This window comes from Lithobates pipiens, unplaced genomic scaffold (assembly GCF_037356315.1).
Source record: "Lithobates pipiens isolate NorthernLeopardFrog02 unplaced genomic scaffold, aLitPip1_a1.2 Scaffold_8, whole genome shotgun sequence".
In the NCBI taxonomy this organism is placed as follows: domain Eukaryota; kingdom Metazoa; phylum Chordata; class Amphibia; order Anura; family Ranidae; genus Lithobates; species Lithobates pipiens.
The window spans coordinates 149,686,028-149,701,208 of NW_027507903.1; the positions used below are offsets into that span (position 1 = coordinate 149,686,028).

Consider the following 15,181-nt stretch of genomic DNA (forward strand, 5'->3'; position numbering starts at 1 on the left):
CCCTTCTGAACAGGCTGCGGTTCGAACTATCTATGGCCAGCTTTAGGAAAGATCCTGGCTGAGAAACCATTCTCAAGATACTGGTGTTTTGATTATATATAATTTTTGAACAGGCGCAGCACAGGAATTAAACCTATGACCTATTGTGCTGGAAAGCAGAAATCTTAACCGCAAGGCTGCCTGCATGGAGTTTGCTTGTTCTTCCTGTGCTGACGTGGATGTTCTCTTGGGTACTTTGGTTTCTTCCCACACGCCAAAGACACCTTCTTAATTGGTCCCATGCACATGAGGGACCGACCTTAGATTGTTGACTCCTTAAGGGCAGGGACTGATGTAAATGCACAATGTATCAATGTATGTAAAGCACTGCGTACATTGTCGGCTCTATATAACTACCTCAAATAAATGAAAACAGATGTTTACACTCTTAATTTCTATAGTTTTGCTTTAGCTGTAAGAGATTGTGATGTTTTTACTAGTGCTTTTCACTGACAGTTGTAGTAAATGGTATGGGTTCCTTTTTGAGCCTCCTTTTTTTTTTTCTTCTTTTTTTTTTTCTTTTTTTTTTTGTGCATGTGTACAGTCAAATTTGAGCAAACTGTTTAAATACCGCGTTCTGCAGTAAGTAAATGCAGATAATAGTTTATTGCATGGTGCCAGGGCCTTTCCCTTCCAAACGTTAATGTAATCTGCCTTCAAGCCCTGGTCTGATGACCAGCATATTTTTTTTTTATGTCAAAAAAAGTCCACAATTTGTGGAATTTTCCAGTGTGTTTTATGTTGGGTTGTTCCATGTAGGCCTTTACAGCATATTTTTCTATTTGTAGATCCGAGATGAATGGGGCAATCAGATCTGGATCTGTCCAGGATGCAATAAAGCAGATGATGGTAGTCCAATGATTGGCTGTGATGGATGTGACGATTGGTACCACTGGTAAGATATTGACAGCTGATATGATTAATGAAGTAAAATCGCATTCAATATGGCATGCCTTGGTCTTACAAGCCACACATTTCCTGACCTTAAAAACATTTATAAAGTTTAGTTGTGAAAAATCACTGCCATTTGGCTGACCTGTACTTGCTGTGTTTAATATTTTACATAAAAAAATTAATATGTACATTCTTTAAATACAGGTATTAGCTGTTGTTTGTTTAAAACAATGCATAGGCAGGTTTATGTACGTAGAAATTTTCTTCCAAGGCAAGAGTTGTTAAATTGCGCAATGCTTGAATGGCTCTTGGTCATAACATTCCATTTAAAAACATAGAGCATGTTTTGCACCTTTTATATTTACTGATAATGGCAAGAAAGCTAAGAGGCTTTGTTTATCTGTACGGTGCATAAACGAGGTAATACTGATTGACGGGAAACGTCACAAATGCTGAGATTGACCAGAGATCAGCACTATTGCTTTTTTTTTTTGCAATTTTTATTTTTATTTTTAACAGGCTGTTACTCCTGCATTTAAAATCAGAATTATTTATAAAAACGTTTTTCTTTTGTTTTTTTTGTTTTTTTGTTAAGCTACTCATAGGCTTTAGACAGCTTTATAAAAAAAAAGTGCATTTTTAAACCTCCTTTGATCATAACGGAGATCTTGCGAAGACCAACATCATTTAAAAAAAAAAAACAATCTGTAGGGCTGAAAATTGTTGATTTTTCAATCTCAACATAGTCGAAAGATCATACGCAATACCGATGCACGGCTTTGTCTGGAAGCTTTGTTTTGAAATGATCTGATGCTAACACATACGTTTGTTCATGGAGCAGTCTTTTTTTTTTTTTTTGTATAAAGACTCAATCGCACCATGTGCAGTGTGCGTGTCCGCTCCATAATAAGTCGCATAATAAGAAAGCAATGGTTTTCTATGTGATTCATTCATGCCATAATGTGTACATGTGCATTACTTTAATACGCGACCGGTCTGCATTTAGCCTTTTACCTCCCGCCTACACATGTGGTGCCATAAGCTTTAATGCCCACATGCTGCACATATGCGTCACTGTGCTGCCAGTGTTTCTGTGCTGAGAGTGCGCTCACTGCATGCTTCTAGCACAGAAGAGGGCGGGTTCAGCTACAGCCAATCACAGTAGCTACATGACCGCCGAACCTCCCCACCCACCAGGCATACCGACCCTATAATATATCGGGGCAGGATGGGGTTAAAGCAAAGCAGCGCACATGACCACATGTACGCACAACACAACTGAAAGTAAAGATATGAAACCTATAAATAGTTTTTTGACCCTTCCAGGGAACTGTCAGTTCATGGCAGATGACATGAAAACATTTGCCAACCTGCATGAAAATGCAGTGTGATGAAACGGTGTGATTGAAAATTGATGTTAAATACCTGTCAGTGCACATGCGTTTTCGGTGTCGCTGTGTTTTTTTTATTTTTTGTGTGCAGTATAGTGTGAAAGGATCCTAAAAAAAAGATTGCTTATATGTCTAAGGACAGTGTTATGTCTGAGGCCAGCCTAAAAGTGATATTAAAGGCTCAAGGTTTTTTACCCTTATCCAGTCTATGCATGAAGGTAATAAACCTCTGTACAGCTCCCCACCCCCCCCCCCCCCCCAATTCTATGCGACAGGGTAAAAAAACGACCTTTCTGCAGCAGCCCCCTCTAATACTTACCTAAGCTCCATCGCAATCCAGCAATGTACACGAGAGCCTTACTACTTACCTGCTATTAATGCCAGCCAGTGAGCCAATGAGGAGAGAGAGGGGGCGAGGCTGAGTCAGGGCTGTGTGTGTGAATGGACACGCAGAGCAGGGGCTCGAGAGCGAGCCTGCTTGGGTGCCCTGAGAAGAGGCGGATCGGGGCTGCTCTGTGTAAAACCAATGCACAGAGCGAGTAAGTATAAAATGTTTATTAAAAAAAAAAAATTGCATTTAATATAGCTTTTTAAAGATTATTAAAATGCTTCTGGCAGCACAGGGTAAGTATAAAATTGCATGTACTTCCTTTTGGGAGCCCATTTTTGAAAAGCCACCACCTCACAGCTCACCATTTTCTGCAGATTCTCAATTGATTTGGCTGGGTCAAATATTTGTTTACCCCGCCTCTTGTTATGGTACCTCCCAACAGCTGGGATGTCCTGTAGTGATGTCTGAGCTGGCAGGAGGAGGAACCACATTAAGTGGTAGGGGGTGCAGGTATTCACATAACCAGAGGTACGTGAATACTTGCAGCGCCCAGGGGAGCCCTGAAGCGGCTGCAGGAGAATCGGGCTGCTGGTGGAAATGTATGATATGTGATTGTTTTACATTTCAATGACCCTGTGCAAGGAACACATTAAATGCTTTCATTCCATCTAGCACAGTGCCTGATCTTTGGCACGTGAAAGCATCTCTATCATAGATAATCTTTAGCATGTGATAGGTGTGTACATTACCAAAAAGCAAGAAGTCGAGATCTTTAAAGTGGTGTTCCACACAAAAAAAAAAATGATTAAAATTCCTAAAAAAAAATTTTTTTTAACTCGCCTCTAAATGCCTGTTGCTAGGGGGTCCCTCATAGTCTGCCTCCTTTAGTGCCTGGGCTCCTGACGTCACTTCCCCTCGGCGCAGGAAGGGCTCAGCTCCACCCCCTCCCTCCTGTCATCTGGGACACAAGACAGGTCCCAGCTGACCGTGCCGCCAATCACGACGCGTCGCTCGTCCATGCGCAGTGGGTGGCCGGCGCTGAAGCCACAGCCGGGTGCCCACAGTTAGAATGCCGGCGCCACCGAGAGCAGGGGGGGAACAAGCGGGGATTCGTTCCCCTGCATCGCTGGACCCTGGGACAGGTAAGTGTCCGATTATTAAAAGTCAGCAGCTGCAGTATTTGTAGCTGCTGACTTTTATTTTATTTATTTTTTTCCGGGGAAACTCCTCTTTAATATCTAGTTTTTATTTTAATTTCCTTTGAAAACTTTCTTGTTTGAGTTGATTCTAATATCTCAATGTATTTTACATTCAATGATGGTTCATACTTCTGCCATTGGGACACTTTCACAGTGTGTCTTGTCACTGAAACGCTCTTTTATATTTATTGAGACGAAAAACAGTCACTACAGCTTCGTTTTAGTAATCTGCATAAATGTATCTTTAGTGATTTGATGTTGGGTTGCCCTGGGCTTCTGCATTTTGCATATCATTACTGTTATTTGCACTCTTTCATTGAATGGGGCCTAATGACATTAAGGGCATGATGTGCAAGCTCAATAAGGCTAATGTTTTATAACCAGCAATATTTCTACAAGAGATTTCTCCCTTATCTTTCTCATGATTCATTAAAGCATAACACTGGGCATTGAATATATAATTAGAATTGTCTCTCTCCCCCTCCAGCTAATTTAAAGGAGAAGTCCAGCCTGAGCTTGTTTGGCTGGGCTTCTCCTCTGGGTCACAGGAGTGCAATTCATTTTGCACTCCTGTGACCTATTTTCAGAGGAGAGTGGTCTGAAGTCCGCTCTCCGCTGACGTCACCAAGTTCAGTTGAGGCAGAGCGTCATCCCGACTTCCGAAGTCTGGATCCACCAGCTGCCTTGATTGATGGCAGTCTTGGCGAGCCGCTGAGACGCGCCCCCCCCCCCCCCCTTCACAGCTCAGTGCTCCAATGAGCATGGAGGAGCAGACACGATGACTGACAGGCAGCATCTTTCTACTCGGGGAGGTAAAGGAACCTAGCCATCGGCGGTGTTCGGTGGCTCGGTTCTCAGTGAAGAGGGGTAAGGGACAGCTGCAGCATCGGTCTGATGCTCCATCCACATAGGCAAGTATGAAAATTTTATATATATAATCGCTTAAGAAAATATTGCTTATTTGGATGGGCTCACACAGAAAAATGTTTAACTTAATGCACAGTCTTTGTGCTCTTCGTCCCTACCAGTTCATTGGTGACCACCAGATTCTCCAAGCCACTCTTCTTCCCGGGTTCTCATTGTTCTTATTGCAGTACCATCTTGCTAACACCATCACCTATTATAATGGACCAGTGGCCTTGTTTGATCCGAGTAATGTGACTGTTGGTTCTGCATTGTATATGATGAAGAGGAAGGGCCCAGCCACATTTTAGAGTTAGTGACCGTAGAAGGACCCATAGGAAAAAATGACTGTGTTTAAAGCCCCACGGGGGTCACACAAAGTGAATCCAGCAGTTGCACAGCTGTACTGTTTTGTTGGAAAACCAATGAAAGAATGCCCCTTCCTTCCCTAGTATGACATGTATTTCTACTTTTGCAGTCAAATTTGAGAAAACCCCACTGATAACTGTAAAGGCTTTGACAGTGTTGCCTATGGAGATTTCTAGACTTTATAATTTGGTGTTGTCCCATGGACGAACAACATTTTGAAGCATGTTAGGTTTGGTATTTATTGGCCAAAACATCTTTTATATTTTAGCAAACAATTGGGTATTGTGTTTTTGTAAGAAATACACTATGATAGTGTAAAATACACTATCGTTATAGTGTATTTCTTACAAAAAAAAATTGCATTTGAAGAGCTGCTACACAAATTTCGTGTGACATAAAAATATGTAACACCCACCATTTTATTCTCTAGGGGCTCTGCTAAAAAAACGTAAATATATTAAAATATATATATATATATTCTAAATGGTTTTCTAGCAAAAAAAGGTTTTTTTTTTACATGTAGGAGAGTAATGCCAGAATTGGTCCAGACTGTAAGTGGTCAATTCTAGTAATAAAGTTAGAAAGGAGAGAGGAAATGGTAAAAAAAAAAACAATTTGCCAACTGGCTGATGAGTTTTAAAAGGACAGTTGATAAATATAATCTGTGCTGTGTGTCTGCTGCTCATTGAAAGCATTTAAATATTGCTTTAACCATTCAGGTGACAAATGAATACGCTTATCTTTTGATGTCCTGTATTTTTCTCTTTTTAGGCCTTGCGTTGGATTAACTGCAGAACCAGAAGTTGATCAGTGGTTTTGTACCAAATGTGACAGCAAGAAGAAGGACAAAAAGCACAAAAAACGGAAGCACAAAGCTCACTAATGAGACCTAACCCTTCTCTTCATATCCATCCCCGTGCTTCTCATCGGAGGGACTTGTGGCTTGGCTATGTATTCCGTTCTGTGGACTGCTTTGGATAGACAAGACATTAGGCCTCAGGCTGACGTCTGTCTAGCAGATAAAGAACCAAGACGTAGCGTATCTGAGGAAAACCCCATCACAAGGAACCCGGCCCAAATAAAGCCGCCTCCTATATAGATCCAGCAGTGCTCTTTTCTTGTATAATAGACGTATTTTTGTCTTCACAAATTAAACTTATAATCTATTTGATAAATCCGTACAAGCTGTAAAATGTAGTGAATGATTTTAAAAAAAGACTGGACTGCAACCATTTTGCTTTTGACACTTCTGCTGCTCCGTAATCAGACGCGGTTCTATAGCTATGTATGTGTCAAGTACATCATTTCTTTATTATTTACACCATTTTCCCCCATTTTTTTTTTTTTGCTAATATAAATAAATGACCTCCCGGCTTTGTGAAATATATATATATATATATTTTTAAAGAAATGTTTCTATTCTCCATTTTTTTTCTAGCTGTTCCATGATTGTAATATATTTTAGAGTTGTTTTGGTCTTATTTTATTTATTTTTTTTAACCATCTCTCCAAGCGTCTCGTGTTGTACTTGACATATGTTGGTTCAGTGCCCTTGACTTTGCGCTGGATCCGCAAGAGAAGTGTAAATTCTGTGTACAGTCATTTTTGTGCTGTTGTGACAGCCATTTTACAAAGCAGCTTAAAGCAGCAACACGTTTTTGTTCTCTTTCTTCAGAAAGTATGTTTTGTATATATTAAAGTGTGTTTAAAATGTAATCTGTGCTGTAATCTTGACTGTGTAAACTGTATCTGTTCCAGAAATGGTTGAATAACTTTACATTAGCATGATTCAATCTAAGGAAAGGGTGGAACAGCAGAATAAGAACATTTATGCAGTCTCTTTGCGTTGTCTTAATTACAGCATAATATTGCATTCATATAAAACAGCAGAAGACCTAAACGGGCATTAGATGGGTGGAAATTTTCGATCAGTTTGCAGCCTGTCCTTGTTGTACAGAAACTGATCCTTTAACTTCTGTTGGAAAACATTTCATCGATCAGCAGGTCTGTGTCCCAGGCGGGTGTTCAGCATCCTCCTGGTTTTTGATAATAGAGGAATCTGTTTTGTTTTTTTTGGGTGTGTCCCCCCCCCCCCCCCCAAAAGTCTATAGCCAGATTTAGGCCCCTTTCACACTTGTGCGACTTGTCCTGCAACTTGAGACTGCAAAGTCGCATGACAAGTTGTACCCTATTATTTCCAATGAGTACCATTCATATCTGTGCGACTTCAAAGTAGTCCCTGTAGTACGTTGGTCCGACTTTGATGCGAGTTGCACAGGAATTCCCTAAAATCGCGGCCTCAAAATCGCGGCCTCAAAATCGCACGACTGAATTTGCACTAGTGTGAAAGAGGCCTTAGAAGTTTTCCACACATAGGTAAAAATCATTACAACACTGTATCCTTGTTTAACCACTTGCCGACCGCCGCACGGACAGGAAAATGGGCGTACAGGTACGTCCCTTTAACTTTGCTGCCGTGTGATCGTGCGCGACCCTGCCGTAAGCTCCATGAGTGTGATTGCGGGTCCTGTGGACTCTATGTCTGCAGGGATACCCACGATCGCCTCACCCCCTCCTGGTTAACCCCTTCACTGCCAGTCACATTTACACAGTAATCTGCATTTTTTAATCGCACTGATCGCTGTATAAATGTGTGTCCAAAAATAGCAAAGTGTCCGATCTGTCCACCATAATGTCAGTCATGATAAAAATTGCAAATTGCCGCCATTACTAGTAAAAAAATAAATGAATAAAAATGCCATAAAACTATCCCCTATTTTGTAGACCTTCCCGACAACCCTGGCCGTTGGTTGTTGGGGTCTGTGGGCAGGGGGCTTATCGGAATCCGGGAGCCCCCTTTAATAAGGGGGCCCCCGGATCCCAGCCCCCCACCCTATGTGAATGAGTATGGGGTACAATGTACTCCTACCCATTCACCTGTGAAAAAAAATGTAAATAAAACACAACACACAATTTATTGCACAGCTCCGGGATCTTCTTCCGTCTTGGGGGGTCTTCTCGCCAGACTCCCCTGCTATCTTCTGCTAGCTCTTTTACTAGCGGAGGAGCCCGGCTTTCTTCTTCGTCGCCGCCCGGGGGTCTTCTTCCGACTTCGGGGGTCTTGCCCCCCTATTAGGGGGTTTTGTCCCCCTCTTCGGTTCTTCTTGCCGGGCCTCCGCGCCTTCTTCTAGCTCTTTTACAAGCGGTGGCCTGGTCTTCTATCGCCGCTGTCTTTGCCGCCTTCTGTTCTTCTGTTCTTCTCTTCTTGAGCTCGTCGCGCAAACCAATCAATAAATGGCTATTGCGATTTTTTTTTTTTTTCCCCAAAAAAATATGTAGAAAAATACGTATCAGACTAAACTGAGGGAAAAAAGTTTTTTTGTTTTATATATATTTTTGGGGGAAATTATAGCAAAAAGTAAAAAAAAAGTCAAAATTGTCGCTCTTCTTTTTTTGTTTTTTTTGTTTACAGCGCAAAAAATGAAAAGCGCAGAGTTGATCAAATACCATCAAAAGAAATCTCTATTTGTGGGGGGGTGGAAGGACGCCAATTTTATTTGAGAGCCACATCGCACAACGTGCAATTGTTAGTTAAAGCGATGCAGTGCCGAATCGCAAAAAAACTCTGGTGGTTAAATAAATTTTAAATCCGTATTAAGCTTAAAAGCAAACATTTATTATATTGCTGTTTACCAATTCATAGGTTTGATGGCTGCATTCATTTTTATTTTTTTAGGCTTTTTCTTTCTTCTATTTTCATCTGCTGATCCAACCAGTAAGTCTGTTTTGTTCTTTTGAAAAAAAAATAAAAAAAAAGTTCTCTTGCAGATGTATTAACCACTTCAGCTCCGGACCAATAAACACCTTAAGGACCAGAGGTCTTTTTGCAATTTCGCACTGCGCTGCTTTAACTGGTAATTGCGCGGTCATGCAATATTGCACCCAAACGAAATTTGCGTCCTTTTCTTCCCACAAATAGAGCTTTCTTTTGATGGTATTTGATTGCCTCTGCGATTTTTTTTTTTTTGCGATATAAATGGAAAGAGCGAAAATTTTGAAAAAAAAAGATATTTTCTTCTTTTTGTTATAAGAAAAATCGAATAAACTAAATTTTAGTCATACATTGAGGGCAAAATTTATTCAGCCACATGTCTTTAGTAAAAAAAATGTCAATAAGCGTATATTTTTTGGTTTGCGCAAAAGTTATAGCGTCTACAAACTAGAGTACATTTTCTGGAATTTACACAGCTTTTAATTTATGACTGCCGATCTCATTTCTTGAGGTGCTAAAATGGCAGGGCAGTACAAATCCCCCCCCAAATGACCCCATTTTGGAAAGTAGACACCCCAAGGAAATTGCTGATGGGTATGTTGAGCCCATTGAATATTTATTTTTTTTGTCCTAAGGGATTGAATAATGACAAAAAAAAATAAAATATATATTCCGCTACTTCTCCCGAGTATGGGGATACCACATGTGTGGGACTTTTTGGGAGTCTAGTCGCGCACGGCACCCCGAAAACCAATCACCACCTTCAGGATTTCTAAGGGTGCAAATTTTTGATTTAACTCCTCACTACCTATCAGTTTCGAAGGCCATAAAATGCCAAAATAGCGCAAAACCCCCCAAAATGACCCCATTTTGGAAAGTAGACACCCCAAGCTATTTACTGAGAGGCATGTTGAGTCCATGGAATATTTTATATTTTGCCACAAGTTGCGGGAATATTACAAACTTTTTTTTTTTTTTGCACCAAGTTGTCACTAAATGATATATTGCTCACACATGCTATGGGCAGAAGTCAAATTACACCCCAAAATAAATTCTGCTGCTTCTCCCGAGTACGGGGATACCACATGTGGGGGACTTTTTGGGAGCCTAGCCACGTACGGGACCCCGAAAACCAAGCACTGCCTTCCGGATTTGAATATAAAATGCTACCAAAAAACCTGTTAGCGATGGCAGGGATCAGGCCTGACTCTGCGATCGCTGCAGTTATGTGTTTAGTGTTTTGTAAGTGACAGTGATCGATCGATACTGCACTTGGGTGGGCTGGGCAGAGGGGCAAAACGCAGGTGCCAGCAGGTATCTGGGCTGATCCCGCTAACAATGCGTTTTTTTGGAACCCTAAACTGCTGGGGACGCTAGTATAGATCTGATCAGATCAGATATTGATCTTTTCAGATTCTATACCACTACGGGAGGTGTATGCTTTGCGTGTGGGTGTTAGCGGTACTGGCACTAACCTAGCGCTGCCTGGGGCGACGCAGACCCTGACCCTAAAACCTAATTGATATCACCCGCCGGGTGATCAGGGGGTTAAACCTTTATTGGGTAATAAATGGTGGGTGCCCTGATGCTATAAAAAACAAACTAACCAGAGTCACCCGTAACACTTATACGGTGATCAGTGGTGAAAGGGTTAACTAGGGGCAATCAGGGGGTTCAAATTTTTATTAGGTAGTATATGGGGGTCCCTGGCGCTATATAAAAACCTGACGGGGAACCTAAATAACTAACTGGCTAACCAGCGTCACCAGTGACACTTATACTGTGATCGCTGGTGAAAGGGTTAACTAGCAGCAATCAGGGGGTTAAAACCATTATTGGGTAGTATATCGGGGTACCTAGCGCTATAAAAACCTGGCTGTGAACCTAAAAAAATAACTAGCTACCTAGCGACACTGATGCAGCGTTCAGAAAAATTATCGCTTAGTGACACTGGCAAAAGGGGGTGAAAGGGTTAACTAGCGGCAATCAGGGGGTTAAAACCATTATTGGGTAGTATATCGGGGTACCTAGCGATATAAAAACCTGGCGGTGAACCTAAAAAAATAACTAGCTACCTAGCGACACATGCAGCGATCAGAAAAATGATCGCTTAGTGACACTGGCAAAAGGGGGTGAAAGGGTTAACTAGCGGCAATCAGGGGGTTAAAACCATTATTGGGTAGTATATCGGGGTACCTAGCGCTATAAAAACCTGGCGGTGAACCTAAAAAAATAACTAGCTACCTAGCGACACTAATGCAGCGATCAGAAAAACGATCGCTTAGTGACACTGGCAAAAGGGGGTGAAAGGGTTAACTAGCGGCAATCAGGGGGTTAAAACCATTATTGGGTAGTATATCGGGGTACCTAGCGATATAAAAACCTGGCGGTGAACCTAAAAAAATAACTAGCTACCTAGCGACACATGCAGCGATCAGAAAAATGATCGCTTAGTGACACTGGCAAAAGGGGGTGAAAGGGTTAACTCTAGGGGCAATCAGGGGGTTAAATCTTTATTGGGGGGTGATAGGGGGCTACCCTGGACCTAACACTAACTGTCCTGACAGTTTTTACTGTCACAACTGACACTGAATGCATTGATCAGTAAAGAAATGATCAATGCAATCAGTGACACTGTGACTGGGGGGGGGGGGGGTTTGTGTGCCTGTGTGTACCTACATGTCAGTGTAGTGTTGGTGCACACTTACTATTAGTCTTCTCCTCGTAGTCCGGTCAAAAAGACCGCCCCGAGGAGAATGACATCACTTCCTCCTTCCTGTGTAAACAATACACAGGGGAGGAAGCTTCTCATTGGCCAGGAGCGATCCAGAGGGGGTGGCCGAAAACCAACGGCCATCCCCTCATCACAGAGCGCTCCTGGACCGAACCGGACCGCCGTAAACAGCGGGAGGGGGTCCGATCGGACCCCCCACCCGCTGGAAGGCAATCACGTAAATCTACGTGATTGTGCCTGCCTGTGCCATTGTGTTGACGTTCAATGGCAATACGGCGGTCCTGAAGTGGTTAAAGTGATTGTAAGCGATCACCTTGTAAAACAACCTATTCAGTTCAAAATTGAAATGAAAGCCAAAACACCCGTGTATAGATATATATAAAAAAAAAAATACCCCCCCCCCCCCTTTTTTGTGATCTCATTCCCTCTGTTCTCAGCTGTATAAGATCTGGGGGAGGAGAAGCAGCTGCACACTGAGCTTCCCAGTGAATGGCTGTATATGGATGGGGAGGTCTGGACAAGTCATTGGAGGAGAGCACACTGAGTTTCCAGCATAGCTAGAGAACTGACTGTTCTCCTGTTTACTGTGGTCAGTTTTTAAAAGGAAAGCAAGGGGACTGGCAGGGACACCAGGGATATCACATAAATGAAGCAATTCAAAGAGATCAAAACTTTATTTTCATACATCAGGGGACACAGCCATAGTAGTTACTATGTGGTTTATAGGCCACCTTCAGGTGATGGACATTGGCACGCCCTAAGACACTACTGGGCGTACCTCAGTTTTTTCGCCAGTGTCTAAGGTGTTGGTCACAAGTAAAGATATGCTGTGCTGAGCTCCGCTGGGGCTAGTCGTGCTGACCGGATCCTTTCAAAGTTTTCCTTTTTTGTGCCAAATCCAATGGTACCCGGGCCTCCTATCCTAGGAAACGAGGTTTTGCCTATGAATGCTTCTCTTTTTAGAGAGCTGGACCCTGGGATCCAGTACTTTTTGGTGGTGAGGCCATAAAATTTTACTGGCAGGGTGCTGTTGCAGGTCCAGGATTGTGGGTTACCTCTAGGTTCCCCTGCTCCTGAAAGTTTACAGAGCCCACCGTGAAGGGTGAAGATTGGGTCTGTTGGTTTACCACAGAAAACCTTGCGGCGGGAAGGTAAGGGGAGTTTTCTAAGAAATATTTTAGAATTTTCTTATGAATGTCTCCTTTTAAGAAAATAATGTTGTCGTGCCTATGTGTCACCACTGGGGGCTGTATTGAGCACTCACTGCCTCATGCTGGAAAAAGCGCTTTGTCAGGAGCCAATTACATCCTCCTTTCCTCCGGCCAAAGCAGCAGATCCTCCGGTAAGCAAAAGGGGGGATTTGTCTTACTCCCTGTGGCCCCCCTATGCTGGGATTCCCCCCCTCGAGGTGGTTTAAGAGCCCGGATTCATTTTTTTTTGAAGAAAAAAAAATGGAAAATGCAGTGTCCACTCGGTGGCTCCCCCCCCCCCCCCCGACCTGCTCGCTTTGTGTCTGAGGGTACCTGTAGTCCGTTGCTCATGCGGGAAAACCCATCTTTTTTTAAAACGAGGGTGGAGTCATAGGCAACATGGGGGGTGGGGCTGTCGGCGTTCTCCGATGGCAGGTGCACGTGGAGTAAGCTTTAAATAGCACACGGTGTGCTGCTGCTGGCTATGGAGGGACACGAGCAAAGAGAGGTGGCATTATTTCAGGTTTGGTGATGCAGGCATTTCCTTTAGAAACATTGTTACTGCTTCAGGCTGGGCATTAATAGCAGCAATCTTTTTCTGGACTATAGCTTAGCAGTGTATGCATTCCTTCTGGTAGTGCCTGCTTTGTGCATCAGGCTATGAATAGAAGGGGGACAAGGAACTCCTCAAAGGGTTCTAGGGGATCGATTGTTTTACAACAACCTAAATCCATGTCCAAGAAAATGTCTTCCTCTCAGTGTCAGTCTCGACGGCCTCCAGCATCAAGCTCAAGAGGAAGACCTCAGGGGCCGTCCCAGGGCCAAAAGAGGACAGCCCACAAAGCAAAATGCTAAAGCCTCCTTATGAAGGGGTGCCCCCGCTCGCTCGGGTGGGGGGAAGGCTTCTGCAGTTTTCAAAGATCTGGCAGGAACAATGTCAAGACAGATGGGTGGCTTCCTCAATTTCTCTAGGTTACAAGCTCGAGTTCCGAGAATTCCTGTATCCTCGTTTTCTAAGATTGTTCCCGGAGATCCAGATAAGAGGAAGTCTTTCTAGCTCTGCATCATCTCTTATCCCAGGAGGTGATATCAGAGTTCCCACAGAGGAACATGGTTCAGGGTTTTATTTAAACCTTTTCACAGTACCAAAACCGAACGGGGAGGAAAGACCCATTCTAGATCTCAAAGATCTGAACCAGCACTTAAATATCCGGTCTTTTCGCATGGAGTCAATCCGATCGGTTGTCTCCATTTTGCAAGGAGGGAATTTTTGGCATCGATCGATATCAAGGATGCATATCTCAATGTGCCGATATTTCCCGCTCATCAGAAAATTCTATGATTCGAGGTAGAAAATCTGCCTTTTCGGTTTGTGGCTCTGCCGTTTGGCCTAGCCACCGCACTACGTGTGTTCACAAAGATCCTGGCACCCCCTTTGGCCAGGTTAAGGGCTCAGGGTATAACTGTCCTAGCCTATCTAGACAATCTGCTTTTAGTAGATCAATCTGTCTCCAGTCTAAACCCTGGAATTCCTAGGCTGGATTACCACCTTAAAACCATCAAGGAGATTACAGTACTTGGGGCTGGTCATAGATGGCATTCAAAAGAAGGTATTCTTACCCAAGGCAAGAGTCGGCTCCAGAAAGGAACTGATTCAACTTGTCAAAGCAAAGAGAAGTCCTTCCATTTGGCTGTGGATGAAATTGTTAGTTAAGATGTTGTCCTCTTTCGAGGCCGTCCCTTATGCGCCGTTTCATTCAAGACTGCTACAAAACACCATTCTGTTGGCCTGGAACAAGAAGTTCCAGGCTTTGGACTATCCAATGCATTTATCCACCGAGGTACGTCAGAGCCTCAGTTGGTGGTTGATATCCAGCAACCTCCAAAAGGGGAAATACTTTCTACCAGTATCCTGGAAAGTGGTAACAATGGATGCCAGCCTTCTAGGCTGGGGAGCAGTCCTGGAAGAAGATTCTGTCAAAGGGAAGTGTTCCAAGTCAGAAAGGACCTTGTCCATCAACATTCTAGAGATTTGGGCAGTACATCTGGCCCTAGAGTCCTGGACGTTCAGACTACGCAGTTGTCTTGTCAGGATTCAATCTGACAATGCCACGGCTGTGGCCTACATTAATCACCAGGGGAGCACGAGAAGTTGAGCAGCCCAAAAAGAGGTGAATCATGTTCTAGCTTGGGCAGAAAGTAACATTCCTTGCCTATCAGCGATTTTCATTCCAGGGATAGAAAATTGGCAGGTGGACTACTTTAGTTGCCAACAATTGTTTCCGTTAGAATGGTCCCTTCACCCCGACATCTTTCTGTCCGATTATTTCAGCAATGGGGTATTCCGGATGTGGATCTG

The 15,181-nt window shown here is 43.1% G+C and overlaps 1 protein-coding gene across 1 annotated transcript in view; it reads left to right on the forward strand.

Annotated features, from left to right (window-relative positions):
• The window catches only part of TAF3 (TATA-box binding protein associated factor 3), a 155,164-nt gene extending 148,322 nt beyond the window's left edge, over positions 1 to 6,842 (forward strand). Inside the window, exons 6-7 of the mRNA XM_077472061.1 lie at positions 828 to 934; positions 5,898 to 6,842. Coding sequence (XP_077328187.1) covers positions 828 to 934; positions 5,898 to 6,009 — 219 coding nt within the window. The 3' untranslated portion in view covers positions 6,010 to 6,842. The remainder of the gene's footprint in view (positions 1 to 827; positions 935 to 5,897) is intronic.
• Positions 6,843 to 15,181: the final 8,339 nt, after the last annotated feature.